Source organism: Caretta caretta, chromosome 1 (assembly GCF_965140235.1).
Source record: "Caretta caretta isolate rCarCar2 chromosome 1, rCarCar1.hap1, whole genome shotgun sequence".
Lineage (NCBI taxonomy): Eukaryota > Metazoa > Chordata > Testudines > Cheloniidae > Caretta > Caretta caretta.
Window position 1 is genome coordinate 56,030,710 of NC_134206.1, and position 25,883 is coordinate 56,056,592.

A 25,883-nucleotide genomic window follows, 5' to 3' on the forward strand; every position below is an offset into this window, starting at 1 on the left:
CACTGGGCAACTTCTGCCTTGTTTTTAGAGGGAGATTTTCAAAGAAGGAGTTTGGCACCCAACTGTCATTTGAAAATGTCTTTATTACAAAGAGAGCTGAAATTAGCAACACTGTGTGGGTTTTTTCCACAACTGTAACTTTTGCAATGATTTGTCATTAAAAAATAGCCTTCCTTTTGTGTCTCAACATCACTCATGATTTCAGCACAACTCCCAAAGCAGTGTTCACTGCAGCTGCATGGCCCAGCAGAGGGAGCTCCAAGTGTGCTTTAGTAGGTCTTGTCCAAGAGGTGGTCACAGTGTTTGAGTTTGTTTGTTTAGTTGTAAATTTCTCAGTGATGAAATGGCAGGAATCATTGTTTTCTAAAAACGAAACAAAACCCCTTTGATGAATACTCAGAATTTGGAGCACTTTTATGCATGAAACTGAAACAAATGGAAGGTAAGGTATATTTTACACCTATAACCCATAATGGTATCTTTTAAAATGTGTTTTTCCCCCTTTCTCAGTCAGTTTTCCTTTTGCTTAGTCCTAGTAAATGATCTTCCTATGAAACCTGGCTCTCTGCATTATAGTTACTATATTTATACCAGATAACATAAATTCCTTAAACTTTTAATAAATTCCAGTACTAACCAAACAACAAAACCGTGGTTCTGTTGGGTTTCATTTGGTTTGATACATTGGATTAGGATTACTGCAGCCAAGAGTTAAAGCAGAGAGGTACCTATGAGACTGCATTGGGGAGGAAAACAGACCACATCCAGGCTAAGTGTAATGAACGTATGGAATAAGCCACAATTAAGATCAATAAGTAGTAAATTGTAACTTATGTAAGGTCAATAAAACAAATGAATTAAATAAATAAGTAAATGTGTTTAAGAAACAGCTAGACATTTTTGGAAACTAGCAAGATGAGGATGAGCTTTTACATTTACCCTTTTGATGATAAACGCTTTTACATGTGCTAGGGTTTTTTTTCCTGAAATGAATCCTGCAGTCCTTGTGGGACACACAATATGGATTCATTTCAGCAGGGGAATATGTGTGTGGAATATATTCAGGATCAGAAGGAAACTATTTAGAGGAGAGTGTGTAAATGCAGTAGCTTGATTTCCCGTTCTGTATTCCTTGTGTAACAAAGTAGGAATGTGATATTTTGCGATGCATGGTTCAATTGAGATGCTGACTTTTCCCACGAATCATTGTGCTCAGAATATACAAGTAGCAAGGGTGAGGGAACAACTTGAAAGGCCTGTGGATCTGATTCTCTGTTGTCTTTTACACCAGTTCTGCAGGCATAAAGGAGCCGTAAACCAACCAGATATGCTTCTTACATAATAGAAGTGGACTTGAACCAAAATCTGAGATCAGAACACCTCTGACTTTTCATTGTTCAAAATATGTATCCAGGGCTGACTTTTGTGCCTTGGGCCTAATTCTAATTACTAGTACTTTTATTATTATTAACTGTACAGCACTGTCTATGCTTTACCAGTGTTGCTAGCTCTCATGGTTTATCATGAGACTCAAGAGACTTGGTGTATTTTCTTAAAGCCCTGTCATAAAAATAAAGGGAAGGGTAAACACCTTTAAATCCCTCCTGGCCAGAGGAAAAACCCATTCACCTGTAAAGGGTTAAGAAGCTGAGACAACGTCGCTGGCACCTGACCAAAATGACCAATGAGGAGACAAGATACTTTCAAAGCTGGGGGGGGGAACAAAGTCTCTCTCAGTCTGGTTTTTTTTTTTTTTCTTTTTCCGGGACCAGAGCAGGAATGCAGATCAGAACTCCTGTAAAGGGTTAATAAGCAATCTAGTTAGATATGTGTTAGATTCTGTTTTGTTTAAATGGCTGATAAAATAAGTTGTGCTGGATGAAATGTATATTCCTGTTTATGTGTCTTTTTGTGACTTAAGGTTTTGCCTAGAGGGATTCTCTATGTTTTAAATCTGATTACCCTGTAAGATATTTACCATCCTGATTTTACAGAGGTGATTCTTTTACTTTTTCTTCAATTAAAATTATTCTTCTAAGAACCTGATTGCTTTTTCATTGTTCTTAAGATCCAAGGGTTTGGGTCTGTATTCACCTATGCAAATTGGTGAGGATTTTTAATCAAGCCTTCCCCAGGAAAGGGGGTGTAGGGCTTGGGGAGATTTTTGGGGAAAGACATTTCCAAGTGGGCTTTTTCCCTGTTATATTTGTTCAACGCTTGGTGGTGGCAGCAATAAAGTCCAGGGACAAAAGGTAAAATAGTTTGTACCTTGGGGAAGTTTTAACCTAAGCTGGTAAAAATAAGCTTAGGGGTTTTTTCATGCAGGTCCCCATATCTGTACCCTAGAGTTCAGAGTGGGGAAGGAGCCTTGACAAGCCCCAGCTCCTGAAGGCAAGTGATTATATTAGAATCTTAGCTTTCATTTTTTAAATAAAAGTACGTATCTAATCTTCACGTTTGTGGAGGAAGGCTTGAAACCATGACCCAAGTGTATCCTAAAGTGTCAGAATGTAGAAGGCAAATAAATAGAACCATAAATGCTTAACTTTGAGGGTTCTAAATGAGATTTTTATGCTGATCTTATAATTTTTGGAAGTCCAATTCATCCTGAGGTTGGCAGTACTGTTTTACAGACATTTAAAAAGACATGAGTGCAGTTCTGATCTCAAAGCTGTTTTCAGCAGTGTGAATTGACAGTGGTATATTACTAGACAGAAATGATCATGCAGAAAAGGCAGAAACATTCAAGAAATATTTCTGTTCTGTACTTGGGAAAAAGTGGGATGGTGTATTCATATTAGATGATGATGATAAAACACTTTCCATAGGTGTAGTTTCACTTCTATATTTGGGAAGGCAGTTTCAATCAGCCCAATGGAATTGGGGGGGGGGAGGAGCAGCCTACCTGAGGCTTGCAGTTTGGGGGGACAATGCCCGCTGTTCCCCAGATTTACACACATGATTCCAACAGTAACTCAGGTGACTGTTAAAAAACAGCTATGAATAGTCTACATTTTAAAATCATCAGGTCAGGATAATTTGTATCTGAGAGTTTTAAAAAAACTGGCCAAGGACCTCACTGTATCATTATTGTTAATTTTCAATGTTTTGAAACAGTGGGGAAGTTCCACAGGACTGGAAGAAAGCTAATGTTGTGCCAAGATATAAAAAGGGTAAATGGGATGACCTGGGTAATTATAGGCATGTCATCCTGATGTTGATCTCAAGCAGAATGGTGGAATAGTTGATACAATAACTTTATTATTAAATAATTAAATTAATATAATTAATGCTAATCAACATGGATTTATGGAAAACAGATTTTGTCAAACTAATTCAGTATCTTTTTTTCCTGAGATTACAAGTTTGGTTGATAAAGGCAATATGTTGATGTAATATATTTAGACATCTGTAAGGCATTTATCTTGGTACCACACAACTAAGAAACTAGCAAGGCTGGCACGCAATAAATAGATTAGAAGCTGGCTAACGGATAAGTGCAGTGTTTAGCTCTAATGGTGCAAGTGCCACCGTTGTGCCATGGCCCACAGGACTGTGGGGGTACTCTTTACCTGCTGTGATACCACTCATTCAGTGCGACTCACTCCTATTTGGCCCTCCCACCTCTCTGCCAGATGGAGGGGGGCTGAGCCAAACCTGAGCAGTGCTGCAACCCCATGTGCCAGGTTGCAATACCATTCTCCACTTGAATTTGGCCCACTCCTTGTGCACACAGGATGGGCGATGGGAGCGAGCGGAGCCTCTGAGCAGTGAGGATCAGGCAGAGCCATCCTAGCTAGGGATGGGAGTGGAGCAGTTAGCCAGGGGGCTGCCAGTGAGTGGCCAGGAAGGTCTGGAGGTCAGTGGGTGAGGGGCTGGGAGCAAGTTGTTGGTGGGCTATGGGGTGAGTAGGGAGTGTTGGGGGGACTGTGGGGGTAAGCAGTTGGGGTAAGTGGGGGATTTTGAAGCTGGTGGGGTGAGTTGTGGGGTTTATGAGGGAATGGGGAATATTGCGGGGGAGGGTAGGTTGGAGCTAGCATGTTGGACATAAGCAAAATTTTAGGTTCTGGGATTAGAAAGGGGCCCTTAACCTATTCTTGCACCAAGGCCCTCTATGGCCTTGTTACATCACTGGATAGATCTCAAAATGAAACTGTAAGTGGCAAATCATCATCAAGCAGGTGTGTTTCCAATGGGGTCCCACAGGGATCAGTTCTTAGCCCTACACTGTTTAACATTTTTATCAGTGGCCTGGAGTAAAACATAAAATCAGCACTGATCAAGTTTGCAGATGATACAAAGTTGGGGGGAATGGTAAATAGGGAGCAGAAATTTGATAATTGAGAACTCTTCAATGTAGACACAAAGGTATAATACAACCCAATTGCTGGAAGTTGAAGGTAGGCAAATTCAGACTCTAAATAAGGTGTACATTTTTAACAGTGAAGGTAATTAACCATAGGAACAACTTACCAAGGGTTTTGGTGGATTCTACATCACTGGGAATTTTTAAATCAAGATTGGATGTTTTTCTAAAATATATGCTCTAGTTCCAAGTCCTATGGCCTGGAGGTTAGACTGTATGAACACAATGGTCCCTTATAAGCTATGAATCTATTATTTCAATGCAGCTACTCCTGATTTTCCCTGATGTAGGTGAGATCTGAACCAGGTCCATGATCCTTGCCGTGAGATACTTACACCATAATTAAGTTTGTGACAACAACCCATTAGAGTCCCATATGCTACATACACAGTTCCTAAACTGTCAGAGTGACCTGCGTTTACTCTTTTGAACATTATTGAAATATTGTAACCTAGCACCTTTCTCCTACCACTGCTTTTCCTTTGTGCCTAAATTATTCTGGCTATTCCTTTTTAGCAAACTGTGGGCCTCTAATGCATACATTTTGGTTTTTAATGCTTAAAATCACAGTTTCCAATTGTACCTGATGTTTATCTTTTTTTTTTTTAAATCAAGGGCAGAATTAAAAATGGGTTCACCAGGACTTGCTGCTGAAGCTAATTTCTCTGAAGCCTCAAATGAGGTTCTCCAGTATATGCCTCAAAGTGCTTTGTGAAGCCTTGGCTATATACTCCTCTGCAAATTCAGGGACCATTTGAAGTGAATCGGTCCTAATTGCAGTGTGACCCCCTGGCACCCCCTTATTCATTACTGTCACGTAATTAGGATATGTTTTGTAGGAAGTGTAGCTTGTGAGGTATCACTGTAAAAATCTTGATCAGCTAGATATTAATATCTCGTTGGATTGTATGTGCTACCATTGTAGGTGAAGCTATGAGGTTTGGCTGTGTATGTGCTACTGAAACATGTTGTGAGGTTGAGAACAATCACAAGCCGCCGTTCAGGTACAACAATAGGAAGGCCAAACAATGTTAATGGCTTGTTGAGGAAATGCACACAAGCATAAGGATTACCCCAGGAACAGTGTACAATAGAAACCACTCAGAGATAGCACTACACAATGGAGGCTGCTTGACCCAGGTCACAGCAAAAGAACTTTCCAGCAAGTTGGAAGAAGAAGATATAAAAGGGAGAAATGACATCATGAGGGGACCTCACTCTGTCTACAATGACACACTAGAGGAAAAGGACTGAACTGGGGGGGAAATGAAGTGCTGGTCCCAGGCTAAAGGGATTTCTAGCCTGTGCATGGAAACTTGGTGGACTGCTTGTATGATCAGTCAGGGTGAGAGACCATGATTCATCCTATCTAATATTATAGGCTTAGTTTGCGTTTTGTTTTATTTCTTTCAGTAATCTACTTTGATCTGTTTGCTATCACTTATAATCACTTAAAAGCTATCCTTCTGTAGCTAATAAATCTATTTAATATTTTACCTAAAACACTGTGTATTGCATGCAGTGCAAAGGGGATAAATCTACACTCATGAGCAAGAGTTGGTGCTCGTCCACTTTCCTTTGTAGAAGTGGCGGACTGGGTAATAAATTCATACTGGTTGGATTTTGACCAGGGCCGGGTGGTACAGCTCTGGGGTCTTAGGCTGGGGAGCTGGCAGGGCTGTCTCTAGGATTTTTGCCGCCCCAAGCAAAAAAAATTTTGGCCGCCCCAACTCTGCCCCTTCCCCAAATGCCCGGCCCCACCTCCTCCCCCGGGCGTGCTGCATTCCCCCCCCACCTCTGCATGGCTTCCTGCGGCTCCCCGCCCTAGCTCATCACTGCTCCACTTCTCCCCCCTCCCTCTCAGGCGAGGGAGAGGCAGCGCGTTCAGGGGAGCAGACGGAGCGGAGGTGAGCGAGGGGGTCGGGGGAGCGCAGGAAGTAACGGGAGGGGGTAGAGGAACTGCTCCCCACCCCAGCTCGCCTCTGCTCCACCACCGCCACCTCCCCCAAGGGCGCCACCGCGTGGCTTCTCCTCCCTCCCTCCCTGGCTTAACAGCTGTTTTGTGTGCGGCAAGCCTGGGAGGGAGGGGGGAGAAGCGGAGTGGCGGTAGCACGCTCAGGGGAGCATGCAGAGGCAGAGCAGAGGCAAGCTGGGGCGGCTGGGGCACATTTCTAGGGGCCGTATGGCCAGCGCCCGAATGCTGCCCCTAGAAATGTGCCGCCCCAAGCACCTGCTTGTTTTGCTGGGGCCTAGAGCCAGCCCTGGGAGCTGGGAGTATTTTGGCTGTAGCTTCTCTATTATGGGCTCGTGAGTGGCTGGCCAGAGCATTCATGAACACAGCTGGGTGTGGTCCCTGCCAGTGGATGTTGGTGTCAGCGTAAGCCTGGAGGGCTTCGCAGCTTGTCACAACATCACAGTGCAAGAGGGAACCAGAGTGAGACAGAGGGCTCAGCTGTACCTCACCTCCAGGGGGCACCCTGCGGGGGGAACCAGTCACATGCAGTTCATGAAAATCCAGTTTACTAGCAACAAATCAAGCATGCAAGATACTGTGCATATATTTACAAGTACCAATAATAATACATACCTCCAAAAAAAAGTGTGCAGTGCTTTACGCAGCACTTTTCAGGTGTAGATCACAAAGCACTTTACTAAAGAGGGCAGTATCATTATCCCCATTTCACAGAGGGTGAAACTGAGGCCTAGAGAGGTGAAGTGACTTTTCCATGGTCACCCAGAACATGAGTGGCAGAGGTAGGAACACCTGGTTCTTCTGAGTCCTCCTGGAAGTGATGTAAAAATGGGGGCAATGTGTAAAACAGTTAATATTTGCAGACAATATGACTGTAGGGCCGAACATTTTACAAAGAGTGAATCTGACCTCGTTCTAAAAAGCTGAATGGGAATTAATATTGCAGTTCATGTATCTGCCATACATATTCCTGGAAAAGAAAATGCTTTTGCTAACGTGCTGTCAAGGGATTTCAACATCTGTGAGAAGGTATCATTAGAGAAAACGCAATGTTCATATTTGCTTAAGATGACTCAATTATTTTTAAGTAGAAGCCAAATGGAGCTGTACACAGACACACTCTTCTGGTACATCTGCTTCACATGATCTCCACACCAGGTCCTATCCCTAGGTCCCTATCCTACACTGCTATCCCTAAGGTATTGTCTAAACTGGGAAAATAAGTCATGTCTGAAAATGTCTAAACAAATATCTTTTAACTAATATGATTATAAACATGACTTGGGCCCAGATGGTACTTAGGTGCTTAACTCCCATTGATTTCAATGAGAGAGAGATTCATAAACCCCTTTGAGATTCTGAGCCTTGGAACCTAGTGTAGACAGAGCAGGTCATGTTTGAAAGCCTATTAGCTGGTCGTGATCAACCCTAGACTCCTGCATAGGGAAGAGTTAACCTGTTTTCAAACATGACTTATCTACCTAGTCTAGACTAGTCTCACACTTCCGCATGAGTTTTGCCTCAATAAGGAGGGGGTTAAAAGTCAACAAGGAGGTCACGATTTGTCCCAGGGCTAATAAATGGCAGCTTTTAAAAACCTACTTTAGAGACCAAATCAAGAGTCTGGTGGAAGCACACTAAGATCCTCTGTGGGAGCATCTGACTGTGGGTCTCAAGCCAATTGTCAGGCTAGCAGAGGTGGGAGCCCTGTGCAGACAGGGGAGTAGAGAAGGGGAGAAAGTACAAAGATCAGAGACTTTTGGATTCTGTGAAGGGTTTGGAGTGTCCTTCAGGAAGGAATAGGATATTAAACCCTGATCCTGCAAGCACTTATGCACATACTGAACTTTATACACAGGAATAGTTTCATTGGCTCCAAAGGCCCTATTCACACATGTAAAGTTAAGCATGTGCTTACGTACCTGCAAGATGGTGGCCTTTATTTGTGTGTATGTTTTTAAAAGGAGTTGGGTCATGTGTGACTCTTAAGATTGTGCTCTCGGTTACACCCAGGCAGCCCCATTGACATCAACAAGCGATAGGCGAGAACAGCAATTGTAAGTATTGGCTGACTAGATCTAACTAAAAAGAGGGATTGTTAACAGATGAAAAGTCAGGAATGCTAATAATTCAACATCTGGGAACCATTAGCTTAGCCTCTTTGGCCAGATTCACAAAGGTATTTAGGCACTTAACTTCCACAGATTTCAATGGAAGTTAGGAGTCTAAATACCTTTGAAGAGCTGGGCTTTTTGAAGTCAGTGAGGGCTGGGGAAGGAAGTGAAGCACTCTGCAGGGTAGAACCCTGAACGCGAAAAGAGAGGAGGAGAAGAAGTTTCGTTCATTTAATTTCAAAGTTTAAAAAACTGGCTATTAAAACAGGGCTACCTCCAAAGCGGAAGGAAAAGCATTAATTTGATAATAAATAATATTTGTGGCTGAGAAATGGGTGCAGAGTGCTGATCTGTTAGAGGAGAAAGGGGAACGATATTTTTATTAATAAAATGGTATTATTGCACTTTTGTAACAGAATTTTTTTCAGTAATAATATGGGGGCTATGCAGAGACTGAATGACTTGTCATTTGGCCTCATTAGCTATCCTCTCGAGTGACCAAACAATTGCCTTGTAAAATGGAGAATTCCTCCTATTCTCCTGAAAATAAATATTAATCATTTGGCCATAATGCAGAGGGAGTGGCCTGTCTCTATTATTTTTTGCTCCATTCATCACAAACCTTCTTGTTTTTGTTAACTAGAAACCCGATCTTCCCATTTTGAGGTCAGTTACACAACCACAACCCTTCTGAGGCTTCAGTGTAATAGAGTCTTGCTTAATATCCTCATTTTCTACTCTCCAGTTAAGATTTCCTGTCCTTTGGCATTTGAATTTCTGTTTTCTATTTTTTTAGACATAAACCAAATTAAACAACAATGCAAATAAACACTGAGTCCAAAAGTCTGTCTTCATACTATCTTATGGAATTTATTGTAATTAGCATGGCTGTATTAAATTTGTAGGGCAGTGTTTTCCAAACTTTTTTGGCCACGGAACACTTTTTAGCCTATTACGGAACTCTTAGTAATATTATTTTGTAGTCGTTTGGTTTTCAAATAAAAAATTGCGTTATTTATGCTCAAATTTATTTTATAAAACAAAGCAAAAATACAAATATAAAATAACTTGAACTAACAATTTCTAACTGGAAAGCGCATATAAAGTAGTACAAAAATCAAGTGCAAGAGTTAAAATTAAATTCTAGATTCTTTCGTGGAACACCTATTCACATCATGTAGAACACCAGTGTTCCGCGGAACACAAGTTTGGGAAACGCTGTTGTAGGGGAACACCGATGGGGAAAGTTAGCTTCAGTGATTCATTTAAATGCTTAAACAAATCATTCTTTATTGCATTTCACAGTTAAATAATGTGAATAATGATGCATGGAAATGGAACCTTTCCCTTTTAAGGAACATCACTGATATAAACATGATTTTAGTCTCCTCATACTCAGAACAAGTAGAATTAACATTAGGTAACAATCAAGCAAAATGATTAGGATTTGAGCAACTGTTTAATGCAAGTTTCAGAGTAGCAGCCGTGTTAGTCTGTATCTGCAAAAAGAAAAGGAGGACTTGCCGCACCTTAGAGACTAACAAATGTATTTGAGCATAAACGTTCGTGAGCTACAGCTCACTTCATCGGATATATTTTTAGGTTTGGCAGAATTTTATTGTTATGTTTTTATAATTTCAATTAATAATATTGATGTTTATTTTTAAGCATTTATTTTATTTATTTAACTTTTCACAATTGCGCAAAATTATGAGTGTTAAGCATTTCCCCCCCCCCCAATTTTTATCAATTTAAATTTCCACAGTTGTGGAAAACTATGGGGTTTAAGATGTTGGGGGAGGGGTTGGGTTCTTTGTTGTTTTTGCATTTGCTTTTTTATTTATACAAAATGTTGTTATGCAAAACATTGTGGACAGTTTTGCCATTTGACTCATGTTCATTTCCATGTGCTTGACTTTAATCTCATTTATTTCAGATGAGACTTTAGTTACCACACTGTCTTGTCTGCTCAGTGTGGTAACTGAACAGCCTTGGCACAATTTGTCAGAGCTGAGGCTTCACCCTGGGGCCCTGCCCAAATGTATCCCTCCCTGAACCCTTTGGCAGGAAGGTGTACCAGTTGCTTGTCTGACTGCTGTCCCCCACCTCAGAGCTGAACTGCATTTCAGTGGTGGGTGAAGTGTATATGGAATATAAGGCCAAATCTTGCCATCTTTACTCCAGCAAAACCCAGTGAAGTTAATGAAAGTTTTGCCTGACTACAAGATTTCAGCCAACTAGTTTGTAAGAAACTCTATAAAGAGCTGTTACCAGTAAAATGACGTGTACTGTAAATGGTGCATGTGCTTGTCTGTGGGAGCCAGAGGGGCTTGCTAGCATGTCACTCATCCCATCAGGGAAGTACTGAGCTTGGAACCCAAACTTAGGTCTCCCCATGGCACTGCGTCTGTACCAGTGAGTCCCAACCCTTTCTAAGATGCATCTTCTTTTCATTTTATACTCCATGTCATTTCATATACCTTCTTTAATAAGTCCTGTCACACTTATATGAGGACTTAATTGTGGTTGTGTTTTTGGTGGAGTTAAAAAAGCACATAGTACAGTAAATTCATTATTCTCCCCAGGCTACATGAAATGAATACAATGAGATCCTGGTTGCTGTTGCTACTTCTGCTTGTGAACTTGTGTTCACCTGCACCTCGACTTTCGGTACGTATCACTTGACTGTAGTTTGTATCATCCCTGTTAGCTGATTACTACTGATTGTTTCCAGGAGCATCCACAGTGTGCTAGGTATGGCAAATACACAAAAAAAGACATGGCCTCTCTCCTAAATAACTCACTCCCTAAAAAGCTAAATCAGACAGAGGGATATAGGAGTGGAGGAGGAGGTATTACAGCATGCAGGCAAAACAGTCAGGTGAGAATTGGCTGCATTCGGATAATAGAGTGTTTACATAATATAGGGGGTTGGATTTCATTGTGGTCGGTTGGTGTGTGCGGGGACATTATAGTGTAAGATTTATAGACTATGCCCACAACCGTGCCAGAAATCAGTCAGTTAGTTTCTTGCAGGCATCACTAGTGGAAGATGGTCTTCAGGATGTATTTGAAAGCAGAGGGAGGAATAGTTTTGTAGATGAGATCCACAAATAGATCTTTTGGGGCCCAGTAGTGAGAGGTGCGAAGCACCTGCAACTCCCATTTAGTGATGTATTTGTAGTGTTTTTCTCAGAGTGCCAAGAGGGGACTTCAAATTCCATAAAGGTAGCTGGAGAGGAAGGATGGCCATAAGGTTACAGAAAAGCATTGCCAGATCTGCATTTTCTTCATGCCTGTATTCTCCGTGTGACCTCAGGCAAATCACTTCACCTCTTTGTGGCTCAATTTCACGGAGTGTAAAATTGGGATAACAATATCCCCTTACCTCACAGATAGAGGGCGAGTGAAGCTAACTCTTTGGAAACTGTTTTGAGATGGAAGGTGCTTTGAATGGGAAGCATTATCTGATACCAGAGCATTTCCGCTAACAAAGTGCTCAGTCCTATGAGTTGCCATAACTCCCATTGACTTTGATTTTTCCACAATAAAGACGAATGCATGTTATTTACATAGAATGTACTTTCTCACCTAGTTTGTTATGATACGAATGTTTGGCCATTAATATTTTAAATGTGTTTTCTTAGCTCAAGAAAGGCTCCTCTAACTTTCCATAACATTTAGGGTCAGATTCAGAATCCCTTACTCGGGCAGAATGATATTGCATTACATGGGCAGCCTCAATGGCCCTGCGTCTGGAGACAAATACTATTCAACCTGACTAAAGCTATCAGAATTGATCCTGGAAGGTGGTATGAATCGTAGCTCCAGAAAAACATCAGGCCTAGTCCTGCATGCCCTTACTCGCTTGAGTAGTCTTTACACACATAGGGAAAACAAATGCATTTAAAATAATAACTGTCAAAATTGCCATTTTTATGATAATATGAGAGTAAAATCTAAATAAGTAACACATTGTGTCTCTGTCATGCTGCCTTTCCATGTGTACTCTATTGGCTCTAACTCATCCTTAAATCCCTGTTTTGGAACGGAGGCCTGTTGGAATAGGCACAAGTAACCACAGCTTGTTTTCATAAACTAAGTTGACTTGATGTTCCTGAGGATACTGTGAAAATAGCCTTTTGAAGAGTAAACAACAGCTCTGTGGTCAGGGAAGAAACAGAAAACCAACTGGAACAAACTGATTACTTCTTTTTTTTCCCCACTGGGGGTAAAAAGGCAGGAGGAGGAAACATAGCTACAGGTAGCCCAGGCAGTCTCTCGGTAAGTGTAAGCGGCAAGTTACGTTCCTACAGACCACAGTAAGGAATGACTGTATTGTGGAAATAACCCAAGGGCTTTCCTTCCAAATGTGGCATAGGAACCTTAAGTACTCACAACCTGCTTTCAATAAACCACAGAAAGGCTGTCCTAGACTAGCACTAAACACTTGACGCCGCCTGCATTACATACTTAAGACTGGCACAAATAAACTATTAGCTGGCAAATTAAAAACTGCTTGTGTCCTTTATCTTCCTAGACTGTTCACGGTTTGGGCCAGGCCCTTTGCCTGCTTCTGTGTTTGGATGGCACCTCTCCCCTGGTGGGTGCAACTGCAGTGTGAATAATAAGGAAAACAAGAAAGGACCTGAGTGTAGCCAGCCTCTACATTTGACCTTTGTGTACAGTAAATTTTCCTTACAAAATAGTAAATGTCACCTCACAGACGGTCCCGGAACAATTTGCTGTCTCTTACTCAAGGCAACGTCAACAGGGGGCGCATATTACTCTGTCGTCCAGCCCATAGTCCAAATTCACATGCCTGGAATTCTCTGAAAGGACAGTTGGCCAGCAATTGTCGGTTATTCCCTCTTGACTGGCCACTGGCTCCTCCAATGGCAGGAGTGAGAATTTACATAGGAAACAGGAATAGCCAGACTGGATCAGGACCCTGTCTCAGATAGTAACCAGTGCAGATGCTTCAGACGAAAGTGTAAGAACCCTGCAGCAGGCAGATGTGGGGTGATCTGCCCGCCCACACACACACACACTAGTTCTTATCCTGATCTCAAATTGTTAGAGATTGGTTTACGCCCTGAAGCGTGAGGTTTAATATCCCTTCCATAATGTTGTTAGCACTAACACTGAATAGTCTTAACACTCATATCAATGTCCAGTCCCTTTTTGAATCTTGTTAAATTCTTGGGCCCAATGACTTCCTGTGGCAGTGAGTTCTGTAATCTAATTACAGGAGAAAAAGAATTTCCTTTTATCAGTTCTGAATTCGTCATCTTTTAATTTCATTGAAGGTCCCCTTGTTCTTGTGTTATGGGACAAAGAAAGCAGAAGCTCCAGATCTGCCTTCTTTAGACCATTTGTTTTTTTCATAAACTTTTGTGATATCTAGAAGGCACATCAAGAACTTAGAGGGTATTCATGTCACTGGAGGCTTAAACCCTCTGTTTGGGCACCCAGTGGGTAGGATAAACTTCCCCACTCTGCCTCAGCCCTGACTTGAAGCAACCATTTTTGGTAGTGGTAGGAAGGTAGTTCTGTCATCATCAATATCAACAGGTTTCTCTGGTGGTTTCTGTGACATGAGTCTGTGTCAAGTTTTTAGCCCACCTAAATCAATGTATGGTTTCAGGTGAAATCTAAAGACTTGGCATAGCTTTGAAACAAAACTAGACTCAGTTTCACTTGGTATTTTTCAAGTCATTCAAGCCCACTACTCCACACGAACTTCAGGCTATACCAATCCACGTAATAAGACTCCGTTGCCACTTTAGTTGGCTAAGACTTCTTCTTAAGGAATATAGCAATATGAGCTTCTGGTTTGATTCTGACCAAAAATGTTTTTCCTAGTGAGTTTCTGCTTTCGGGGATGCCAGTGTAAATCTGGAGTAACTCCACTGATATCTGTGGAACTACTGATTTCAATGGCGCAACTGCAGATTTATACCGGAGTAACTGAGAGTGGATTCTTTCCCTTTATCTTTCACTTTTACAATAAGAGGTCTGAGAATTCTGCATCCTTACAGGACCTTTGTAAGATCCAGATTTTGCCACTCAGTACCTTCCTCTGCAAATAAGTCCACTGATTTCATCAAAAGATAGCAGAGTTGAGCACAAGTCGTCCAAAGTCACTTTCTGATGGGCCAGTTAAAAAGTTAACGCTGCACTGCTGGAATCTCTTTGCCAAAATCAGCACAAAAAACTCTTCCCATTGGCCTCAATTCATCTGCCAGATTGTGCTGTAGACTGTAGACCATCTGTAGACTGTGCTGTAATGATTTAGAGACAAAAAATAATAGCCCTCTTTACCCAGTTAGATGTTTTAAATTTGAATCCCCTTGCCTCCTCAACATAGATGTATGTGGTTGGATCATTAAGAGCTACAGACGTTCTCCCTGTTGTTACCACTTTAATTACATCATACCTCTTTTTCCCCCCTTAGGATAAGGACATCTGCCTGTTAGACAACACTAAATTACAACAGAGGTTAAAACTGCTCCAAGACTTGCTTCAGTTGTGTGAATTACAGCTGAAGGACATCTTAGGGAACAACTATCATGGAGCAAAGAGCAAGTTCTTCTCAGGCAGGAGGAGCATACAGCCTGAAATACTTTTACCCACAACTAGTGGAAACTTGATAGTCTACGATCAAGGTAGGATGTTGCAGAAGGATATAATAGACACTGTCACTTCAGCATATCAAAATATTTATTTCTTGCTGCAACATTCCATTTATAAACAGATAGGCATATTTATATCTTATCCAATTACCTTAACAAAATCAACATAGGAAGTTTATATCTTTAAAAATGCTTAATCTAGAATATGTACTATTTATTATATGCATAGGAGGGTTAGGGGTAGATCCATGGCCCAAGGCCACTGACCTAGTGCGTCATCTCAGGCAAGTCACTTTATTTCCCTGCACCTCTCTTCCTCACCTACACTCGTCCCATCTCATCCACTTAGCTCTTTGGGGCAAGGAGTGTCTTTCACTATGTTTTTGTACAGCACCTGGCACAATGGTCCATGGGCATGGTTCCTGTTGTGCAACAGTTCAATAGTGCAGAAGCACGCTATGACAGAATGATATTGCTTTGCAATTGTCACAACATCAAATCTTTTCACCCTACACTAAAATTTTCAAAACTAGGGGGCCTTAAATTAGAGTCTGAAATCCTGATTTCAATTCTTAAATCAGTGGCCTGATTTCAGGGTCTTCAGTGGGAAGAATCTAAGTTAATGCTGTCTTAGGTTGAGATGACGGTGGTAAATTCTTCTGAGTCCTTTCTGCACTACAGCTTCTACTGCTGTTACCATTGGTGGGGCTGCAAAAGATGGGTCCCGAATTTGCTCATCTAGATGCATCCTGGCTGGCCAAACTGTGTTACAATTTTTGCTAGAACCATATTTAAACGTTGTTTTACAAATACAACCCCCAGCTCAGCCAGGGTGGGACCATACAGAAGAGCCAGAAATCATTGTCCTAAGACAAACTTCTATGGATGTTTTCTCTTGACTACAGTCAGTTATTTGCTCTTCCATGATCACTGTTTTATGAAGCAATACTATTCTGCTCAGATTGCTCTGCAGTGTTTAACAGCAGAAAAATTGAAAATGGATACTACCGAATCAGGCCCAGAGCAGACCGAGAACCTTTCCTGGTGTACTGTGACATGTCTGATGGAGGGGGATGGACTGTAATACAGCGACGCAGTAATGGCAAAGAAAATTTTGACAGGTATGTGCTGTGGTTAATATTTCAGTGGGGATTTAAACTATTCCTTTAAGGATTGCTGTGATTTTTAAATTCCATCCAATCTCTGATGGCACCTTACTATCAAAGGCTGCTTTTTTAGGCTACAGTCCTACAAATGTGCACTCATGTGTTTAGTCATTCGTAGAGATGAGGGAACAATGAGTTTTTCTGTTCCGGGGCTGAACCGAAAAATCTGGAAAAAAAAATTCTGGTTCAATTCAAACCAAAAAAAAATTTTTTTCATCCAATTGAAGAACACAAAAAATATGATTTTGAATTGACAAACATTTCAACTCAACTCAGAATTACTGTTTTCCAATTTTTCAATTTGTTTTGAGTCAATTGAAACATTGGGGCTGTCTCCATGTGAATTTTTTTCCTAGTTTTTGTTTTGATTCTGCTGTTTACTGCGGTGTACTTCACCCTTTTTATTGTGTTATATTTTGTTTTTGAAATTGGCCAAATTTGAAATCAAAATGCTGTTTGGACTCTAAAAGTTAAAACAGAACATTTCAACTCATTAAAAAAGGTGTTTTCAACCAAATCTATTTGTCGAATTCAACCCAAATTCAATTAATAGTTTCAGGGACCAAAAATTTCACTTTTCAATAGAAAAACAATTTGTTGAAAAAAATTCGTTCAGTTCTAGTCCTTACTGATTAGAACTATTTGCACAAATAAGGACAACTCATGGGAGTAAGGGCTGGCAGGATCGGGCCCTTTTTAATAGTTTAGAATGAAGTTAGAATGAACTTGTGATACTTTTTCATTGGTTGGTCTTTGTCTGTTTAAGTCTTTTTGGTTATTATGAAAGGAGACATTTCATTATCTGGTAATGATTTTGATTCTGCCACCATCTGCTATAACCAATTAAATGATATAACCTCTCTCATATCATGAAAACTATTACAGTGTACAATTTACTCCCTCTTCCAGAATGTTAATGTTAATGAAGATGCAAAATAAGACTGGTTCAGATTGTCTTGGCTTAAAGCCATGGGAAGGTGGCTTTTACATGGAGATTTCTACCCAGAAAGCTTCCTCCTGCCACTTTCAACCTGGCAAACTGGTCCATTGATTGGTGTTTTGATCAGTCTTATTTAACGTCCTCATTCATGATGTGGAAGAGGAAATAAACACTAGAGCTAGAGGGGTAACTGAGGTTTTGGTTCAATGCTGAAAATATTTTCATTCCGGGTTGACCCAAATCACAATTTTTTGTTTTTTTCTTGACAAACGAAAAACTAATTTTCGGGGGGGAGGAGAGAGGGGCATGAATGAATGGTTATTTTGTCCTAAAACAAAATATTTTGTTTAGGTTTGGGATTTTTTTTACCCATCCCCTTTTAAGATAAATCTAGTTAAATTTCAATTAAATGTCATTTCAAAATGAAAAGTCAGAATGTTTCATATTGATAATGTAGAAATGAAACTTTGACTTTTTCAGAATTTTTTCCCCTCCATTTTTATTCTGCTGAAATTATTCACCAAATTTGACCCAAAACTGCATTTTTCAGAGAATAAATTATTGGCTGAAAAAAAATTGCCCAGCTCTACTTAACAGTATGTTAATGAAATCTGAAAGGAATACTAAATTGGAAGGATCTTTGAATACGAATGGGGATATAGAAACAACACAGGGGAGTCTAGAGGGAGAAAAAACAGGGGCAGAAAGTAACAGAAAGAGATTCATCTTGAAAAAATGCAGTCTACATAATCTGATGAAAAATAATTAAAACACATATATTTGAAGGGAGGGACAGGCCAGGCAAGCAGTGATGCTGCAAGACATATAGGGGTGACAGTGGACAGAAAATTAGACATGGGTTTGAAATCGGATATGGATACAAAACAGGCCAATGTATTCCACCCATACCTCCACCAAAGCAGAGAATGCACTTTGGGGGAGGGGGGTAAAATGAGGCCCAGACAGGGCCACCTTTCCCCCCAGCCAGTTCCCCCTCCAGAGCAAGAACTGTGCAGGGATACACCCCCACATATACACACGCTTGGGGTACTAGGATCCAGGCAGTGCTTCCCTTCCTCCTTGTCAAGTGGCGAGAGACTCTCGCTGGTGGGACCAGAAGCAGCCAAAGCTGGGACCTTTGGACACTCCATTCAAAACTGGAATGTACGCCAACTTTCTCTGCCCTGTGCTGATTGGCTGTTGGCTCCAACATTCCCCCTTCCCCCTCAATCTCCTCACCTGCCTCTCTTACCCTCTTCTCCCCTGCCCTTTTTCTTTCCACTTAGGTGATCCACTCCTAACTCAGCCCACTCACCCCTCCGCCAAAAGTGGGATTAACATGCCATTTGCCACCTTCACACTGATCACCCCATTTGTGTGTTCTACTTCTTCCCCTACCCTGTGTCTGTCTTGTCTATTTAGATTATAAACTCTTCAGGGAAGGGCCTGTCTACTACTTTCTTTGTATGGTGCCTAGCACAATGGGGACCCAATTTTGATTGGCCCTGAGGCACTGCCATAATAAATGTGATTGATTCATAACTTGAGACATCACTACCTTTTGTTTGCAGCTTTTTGCCAGTTTTCAATTCATTATTATATTGCATAGTAGCCCTGAGTTTGCAGGGTGCTTGAGAGTGCAAGGCAGAATTCTTGTAACTTGTAAGGAGACAATTTGAATTAATTACTTAATTAAGATTTTGCGAGGCTCAGTGTCAGCTGCTTTACTAAAAGACTAATCTAGGATATCTACTTCATTCCATTTGTCCAGTACCGTTTGTCCTGATTCTGAAAGTACTACACCTGGCAGTTAGCAGGATTGAACTCACTGCGAGTGAGTGAGAGAGAGAGTAATATGTAAAGCAGTCAACATTGTTTAGTATTTATTTGTAATGAGCTGCTATAAATCTGTCGTCTCTTATGCTTTGAATAGGATACGTAGAAAAAATGTTTCTTTAGATAAAGCCAAAGATTTACTTGTCAAGAGATTTCACAATAATAGGGCGACTGAGATTGTCAGATACAAACTCCGTAATTTCAGCAATCTCGCTTCAGGAAATGGGCTGATTACAAACAAGGATTTGGACAGTTCCAGGGCAAGAATGATGAATACTGGCTGGGCAATGACCACATTTATGATCTGCTGGTTAGAGGTAAGGGTATTATTTCATCTGCACAATTTCTTACTAGTTGCATTGTATGGTTCACTATGAAGTATTAATCTAACAAGGTACTGCATTATAATCCAGAGAAAAACTCACTAAAAATTGACCTGATGGACTGGCAAGGAGAAAGACGATATGCAATCTATGAAAACTTCCAGATCAAGAATGAGCAGGTAAGAAATGAAGACAGTAGTGATTTGTTTGTTATTGCAGGGAGAGGGTTCTCTTTGACTTTTAGTACTTCTGCTTGAGTCCTGCTGAGATCTTAATAATAAAGTTCTGAAAAACTCATCCATTTTGTTCACCGGGATCCATATCAACTAGAGACAGGACCAAGCCACAAAGAGCCTAAATGAGAACTTTTGAAAAGTTCAGTTGCAGTTAGATTCGGTATTTTGGTTTGGCCCATTATAGAGAGAAGGGATGGCAGAGAAGCTTGATAGCAGATCAGAAGCTGAAATTTGCCAAAGCTTGGAGGTATTCAGATGTGGGGCATTGATTCATCTCAACTATGCATCTTTCTTTAAGATTAATTTCATATAGGTTTGTACCCTGTGAGTTTTGTTTGGGCTTCAGATTTGAATGATTGCAGAAACTCAAAGCAAAATTCAACCAAAACTGCCAAGTTTTGTCTGGTTTGGGGTCACAATATGAAAACATAACATTTCACATGGTTCACATCTGAAAACCTGAAATAGGCCAACGTTCACTCCAAATTTGGTTCAGTTTTGTTGGAGTTTGATATAGGTTTGCTTGTAACTTGGCCCAAGTTCACCAAAAGTTTTGCCAATCTCACTAGACATTCTGGAGAACCTGTCCACATTTCAAGTTTTGTTATGAAAGTTTTGGACAACTCCATTTCAATCAGTGAAAAAAGCAAATGTTATGAAAGAGAGAACCTACAATTATTACACATCTATTATCAGTCTCGTTCCGGATCTACTGTGTTCATCACTGTAGTATCTGAGCACTTTCCAGTGGTACATTTAGCGACGTGGCCACACATATATCATGGGTTGTTTGTTTTCCCATCCTCTCCCTAGAGGGAGAAGCATGTTCAGTGGAGTGATTTGTTTTGGTGGGATGTGGTTGTTGAGTATTTTTGGGTTCTGTTTATTTTTTTACATAAATATACCTGGTTTTGTGCGTTATGTTAGAGAAGGCAAGATCAAAGAGATGTGCCTGGCAGTTGGAATGAATGGTGGTGAGTTTGTGATGCTACATAGTTCCTAGGGGAGTTCATTCCACAGTCTTGGACTGGCCCATGGAGAAGGCTCTGTCTCCCACACAGACAAGATTTATTCTTATTATTGAGAGTTCTGTTGTGCCAAAGGAGCATAGCTGCAGACTACAGTTTTTGTCCTGGAGCATTATATGATCTTTTAAGTATACTGGGCCCACACTTTGGAGCACTTTGAACATAAGGATCAAGACCTTCAACTTAATTTGAACTCCTGTTAGCAGCCAGGGTAGAGAATGGAGGACAGGTTTGCTATGATCTTGGTAGTTGGTGTGCCGAGGAGATGCACTGCAGTGTTCTGAATTAATTGAAGTTTCCAAATGCTGAAGTCTTCATGAACAAGTATATTGCATTGCTGTAATCCAGCCAAGAGGTGGTGAAGGTATGAACAACTGAGGCCAGGTCTTTATCTGCCAGGACGGGATGGAGTTTCTACCCAAGTGGAGATGGTAGAAAGCATTATTAATGGATTTTGCTAAACTCCTAGACTATAGACTGAATTGAACAGTTGTGGGTGTCTATCTTCGACCAGTGGAGATTGCATCAAGGCTCAAAACTCTTCAGAATGCTTTATTCTGCCCACCAGCATCACCTCTGTCTTGCATGGGTTCAGCTTCAGCCAACTGTTTTTCATCCAAGAGCTGATCTCATCCAACCACTGGGGCATCTTGGTGGTGTGGTGGTTTGTGGTGAAAGATAGAGCTGTGTGTCATATGCATATTGCTGGCACCTGAGTCCATATCGTATGACTGCATATAGATGTTGAATATGACTGGAGAAAGAACTGATCCTTGTGGGATTCTACAAGTGAGTGGTCTAGTGATGGAGGTGCAGTAAAATGTTGAGCATACTATCAGCATAACACAAATCAATAAAGTGCAGTTTCCCATCACTACTCTTTGGTGTGTCCTCTCAGGAAAGACTCAAACCATTTTAGCACATTACCCTGGACCCCGGCCACCTCTCGCAGGCAAGTCAGCAGAATCTCATGTGTTGAATGCTGCGCACAGGTCCAGAAGGATGGGGATGGATATATCTTCTATCAATCGACAGCAGGAGATTATCCATCTGTGCCACTAAGGCGGTTTTGGTTCCAGGTCCTGGCCTGAATTCAGATTGTGCTGGATGTAGAATGTTAGCTTCCGTTAGATGAGCTTGTAGTTGGCCTTTTGCTAGTTTAAGAGAATAAGAATGGCCATACAGGATCAGACCAGTGGTCCATCTATCCTATCTTCTGACAGTGGCCAGTGACAGATGCTTCAGAGGGAATGATCAGAACATGGCAATTATTGAGTGCATCAATCCCCTGTCTTCCAGTCCCAGTTTCTGTCAGTCAGTGGTTTAGGACACTCTGAGCACCTCTGACCATCTTGGCTAATAGTCATTGATGGACCTATGCTCCATGAAATTATCTAATTCTTTTTTGAACCCTTCTCTGTGAGCTTGCTCAGGAATGGGAGCTTTGACACATTTGACTGAAGTATCTGGGGTGAGTTTCTTCAGTGTTGGTTAGACTATTGTGTGTTTGAAGGAGGAAGAGAAGATTCTTTCTCTAAATGATACATTGACTATTTCGTTCAGGAGTGGCACCAATTGTTCATGATTTTCTTTCACAAGCCAGAAGGGGCATGGGTCAAGACTACTTTAGGTGTCCATAACTTCTTCAGGAGTGAATGTACTGAACTGTGGGAATGCAGGAGGGCTGTTGGTTAGTGGGTATAGGCAGAGTAGATCCATACTGTTTAAGAAGCCTTCCTGAATGTGTATGATCTTTTCAGAGAAGTAGGATGATAGATTTTTGCTATACTTGGTGCTCTGTTTTGATGCAGGCTATAGGCACTCAGGACTGACTAAGAGGTTTATCACCCTGGATGACTCCTTGGGGCAGGATTTGGCAGACTCAATAGAGACTGATAGGAAGATTCTCTTGACCTGTTCTTCTTCTTAGCATATGCGCAACATGCCTCGGGTGGCACGTCATCAGGATTCATCACCGAATTTGGTCTGCTGGTTGGATCATTAGCTTCCTTGGACCGGGTACTGATGGGGAGCACAACATGTCTTAGTACAGGCTTTGAGGAATTTGTTATTTCATCCTGTCTGAATCAGCCTTTGTTTTCCATCACTGGCACTCAAGTTTCTGCCCCTCTTCAACCACTGCAAGGTATCAGAAAATTAAGGAGATCTGTGCGGGCAATGGGAAGGAAGGTGCTGCATAGAAGCCAGCATAACAGTGGCCAAGGCCAGTGTAGAATGGTAATGGTTCACCAGGTCCTTGACGCCTCATGCTGTGCGTGAGGTGCTGTTGTCCTTCAGCAAACTCTGCAATTTGTTGGAGTCCATGATTTTTTATGGTCAAATCAGACTCACTGGTCTTTCTTGTTGCCTAGATGCTGGAAGGTTCTCTGGCCACTGCCCTAATGAGGTGATGGGTTGTCCAAAACAGTGGCTGGGTTGTGATGTCCTCTATCTTGACATCTAGGCTGCAAATCAGGTCCAGAGCGTGACTGCCTGTGGGGTTGGACCAGAGATGATCTGTGAAAGTCCTAGGGAGGCAAGAGAGGAGATGAATGTTTAGACTTTTGCATCTGCAACCTTTGTCAGTGTGTATGTTGAAATCTTCCAAGATGAGAAATCTGGGGTATTTCACAACCATTGCCCCTAGAGCCACTCTTCTAGTGTCTAGGCATTCCTGCCAGGATCAGCCAATTTGTATCATGTGGGTGTTGAAAGAGAATAATACTTGTAGCCTTTAGTAGCAGGAGAACAACTTGGCAGTATATTTGGTATATTAGATGGGGTTTTGGCCCAGGGCTAATATCAAAAAGCATAAGGCCAAAATCATCTTTGACTTCAGTGGAGTTATACCAGGGATTAATTTGGCCCACAGTATATTGCAGAAAACAATTATGAGCTTTCAAAAAGAAATAAAAGGCTGCTGATAACAGAGAAATGTTTACATTTAACTCTTGCAGGACAATTACAGGTTATGGGTTGGCACCTATTCTGGTAATGCTGGTGATGCTCTGTCTGGCGGGAGTAACTTTGAAGAGCAGTGGTCAGCATCTCTCAGTGGAATGCCGTTCTCCACATCAGACAAGGATCATGATAGATTCCTAGCAGGCAACTGTGCACAAGAGAACAAGTGTGGCTGGTGGTTTAACAGGTATGGGAAGAAGTTGACTGTATCCATTACATAAAGAGTGACGCACATGGGACTAGGGCTGTGGGTGGGTGTGCAGCAACAGTGTTTTTTCATTACCATTCAAGACAGAGAAGTTTAAATAGCTTTCATGATGACTTTCAGAATAAAAGCATAAGAGAAGTGTCCTGTGTACCAAGGGCCTGAGGCTCTAGCTTGGCAGTTAGAGGGTATGTTAAGGGCATTTTTCTAGTTTGGGGTGATTAATTTTTGAGCTTTCTATCACAGTTGGCCATAATTATATTTCACTGATGTTATATTTCATTGGTGGGTATTACCGGTATGTTAGCAATTACTGGGTCTGGTCTCACAGGCCCTCTGTGCAGGGAATGCACACTGAAGTCAATAGTTCTGCATGTGGACAGTTTGTAAGACTAAGCCCTTTGTTTCATATTAAGCCTTTATAAGCCAGGTCCTCATCAGGTGTAAACTGGCATAGATCCATTGAATTCAAATGTGTATCAATAAAAATACTTTGTATTTTGCTGTAATGATGCAATGCCGTCTCACGTTAAACTGAGTCTCCTTTTTTCCACGCCCTTTTGTCCCTACAAGATGCCACGCAGCAAATCTCAATGGACAATATTATAAAACAGGAAACTACACAGGACGCCATGACAATGGAGTGGTTTGGTCAACGTGGCGTGGGTTGTGGTACTCCCTGAAATACACAGCCATGAAAATCAGGCTTCCATCTTTTGTTGACGTAGGGAGTGGACATGGTGAAAGCAGCTAGGACAGCTAGAATCCACATCATTGGAGACAGAGAGAGTACAGGATAGAAAGGATTTTAGAAATCAAGGGCCAAACCCTCAGCTGGTGTAATTTAGCACAGTTGCACTGTAGTAATTGGCATTTGATCAGTTTATATTAGTTGAGGATCCATCCCCAGGGTAGAGTACTAGAATACTCCTATTGTATGGTCTAATGGAGGATGTAAGGGTCTCTCATTCTTGCTAAAACCAATGGAAACGCCACAAGTTTGTTTTCCAACTATCTTTAGTGGAGAGGAGAGTACTGAGCAGTTCACAGGAAACTCTCTGCACCTTACAAAATCAGGCCCTTACTCCTCTTAGCCATTTGTACCTTATAATGGCCAAATTCTTCTCACTTTGATTTCAATGGTCAGTGAATGTGGTAAGCAATATAAGAACACAGAAATAGAACAAACAGGGGAATAAGGATTTGGCCCTTAAAGCTGTCAGCTAGATCTAGGTCTCAGATTTAGATTTTGTTTTGAAGTGGACTTTGCAAAGCCTAATATGAAGGTTCAATATTCTGGAGAATTCTTTATTTCAGTTGCTATTTGTTTATTTATATGTTCTTGTCAGTGTTCTGCAACAGACAACTTTTTGCTAGTGAATGAGAACTAGAAAGTTCTCTTCTAGTTCACTGTTCACTTCCACTTCATTATATTAGCCAAGTGAAATGAGAAAAGTATACAGCACAAATGAATGAGTATAGAATAACAACAAGAAATGTAATGCCAACAATTAATTCTCTTAAGTTGTTAGTAACAAAAGACTTGGGCTTGACATAAATCCTTTAACCTCCATGCTGCAAAATGAGTCTACACTTTGTGTATTATAAATATGCTCTTTTAAATTAGTCGTTCTTTTCAATTTATTTTACTATTCCTTTACATAAATACACATTGTAATTTGTATTATATATTCGTACACATGTGAATTAAAAATCATTTGAATGGAAATTTACATTGTTTTTGTTCTTAAACAATACTGGGAGATGGACAAAGATTTGGTTGGAAAATCAGAAATGGTTTGGGAGAGAAGATGCTCCAAGACATTTCACTCACACTTTTATCACTGGTTCTAGTCACATTTTCACGGCCTGTAAGGCAAGCTTAATTTTCTTGAATCAAGCAACACTGGGGAAGCTGGATGTTCAGTGTGAAATTTTACATGCTCTGCTTCCTGATGGCTCATCTGCCTAGAGACACAAGGATCAAATCCTGCCCTCCATTACACCTCTTTTGAGTGTAGACAACACGTCAGTTAAAATGCTGACCGATGTCCGCTTTTGCTCCCACTGTGCTAGTTCACCAGTGAGACACAGCCTCAAG

At 41.2% G+C, this 25,883-nt stretch overlaps 1 protein-coding gene across 1 annotated transcript; it reads left to right on the forward strand.

Annotated features, from left to right (window-relative positions):
* Positions 1-336: 336 nt before the first annotated feature.
* Positions 337-25,511, forward strand: LOC125636091 (fibrinogen-like protein 1). The gene is made up of 8 exons (XM_048848671.2): positions 337-442; positions 11,038-11,122; positions 14,910-15,120; positions 16,049-16,208; positions 19,249-19,346; positions 19,443-19,531; positions 23,574-23,764; positions 24,356-25,511. Exons 1-8 carry the CDS (start codon positions 417-419, stop codon positions 24,534-24,536), a joined length of 1,041 nt encoding a protein of 346 aa, XP_048704628.2. The 5' UTR covers positions 337-416; the 3' UTR covers positions 24,537-25,511.
* Positions 25,512-25,883: the final 372 nt, after the last annotated feature.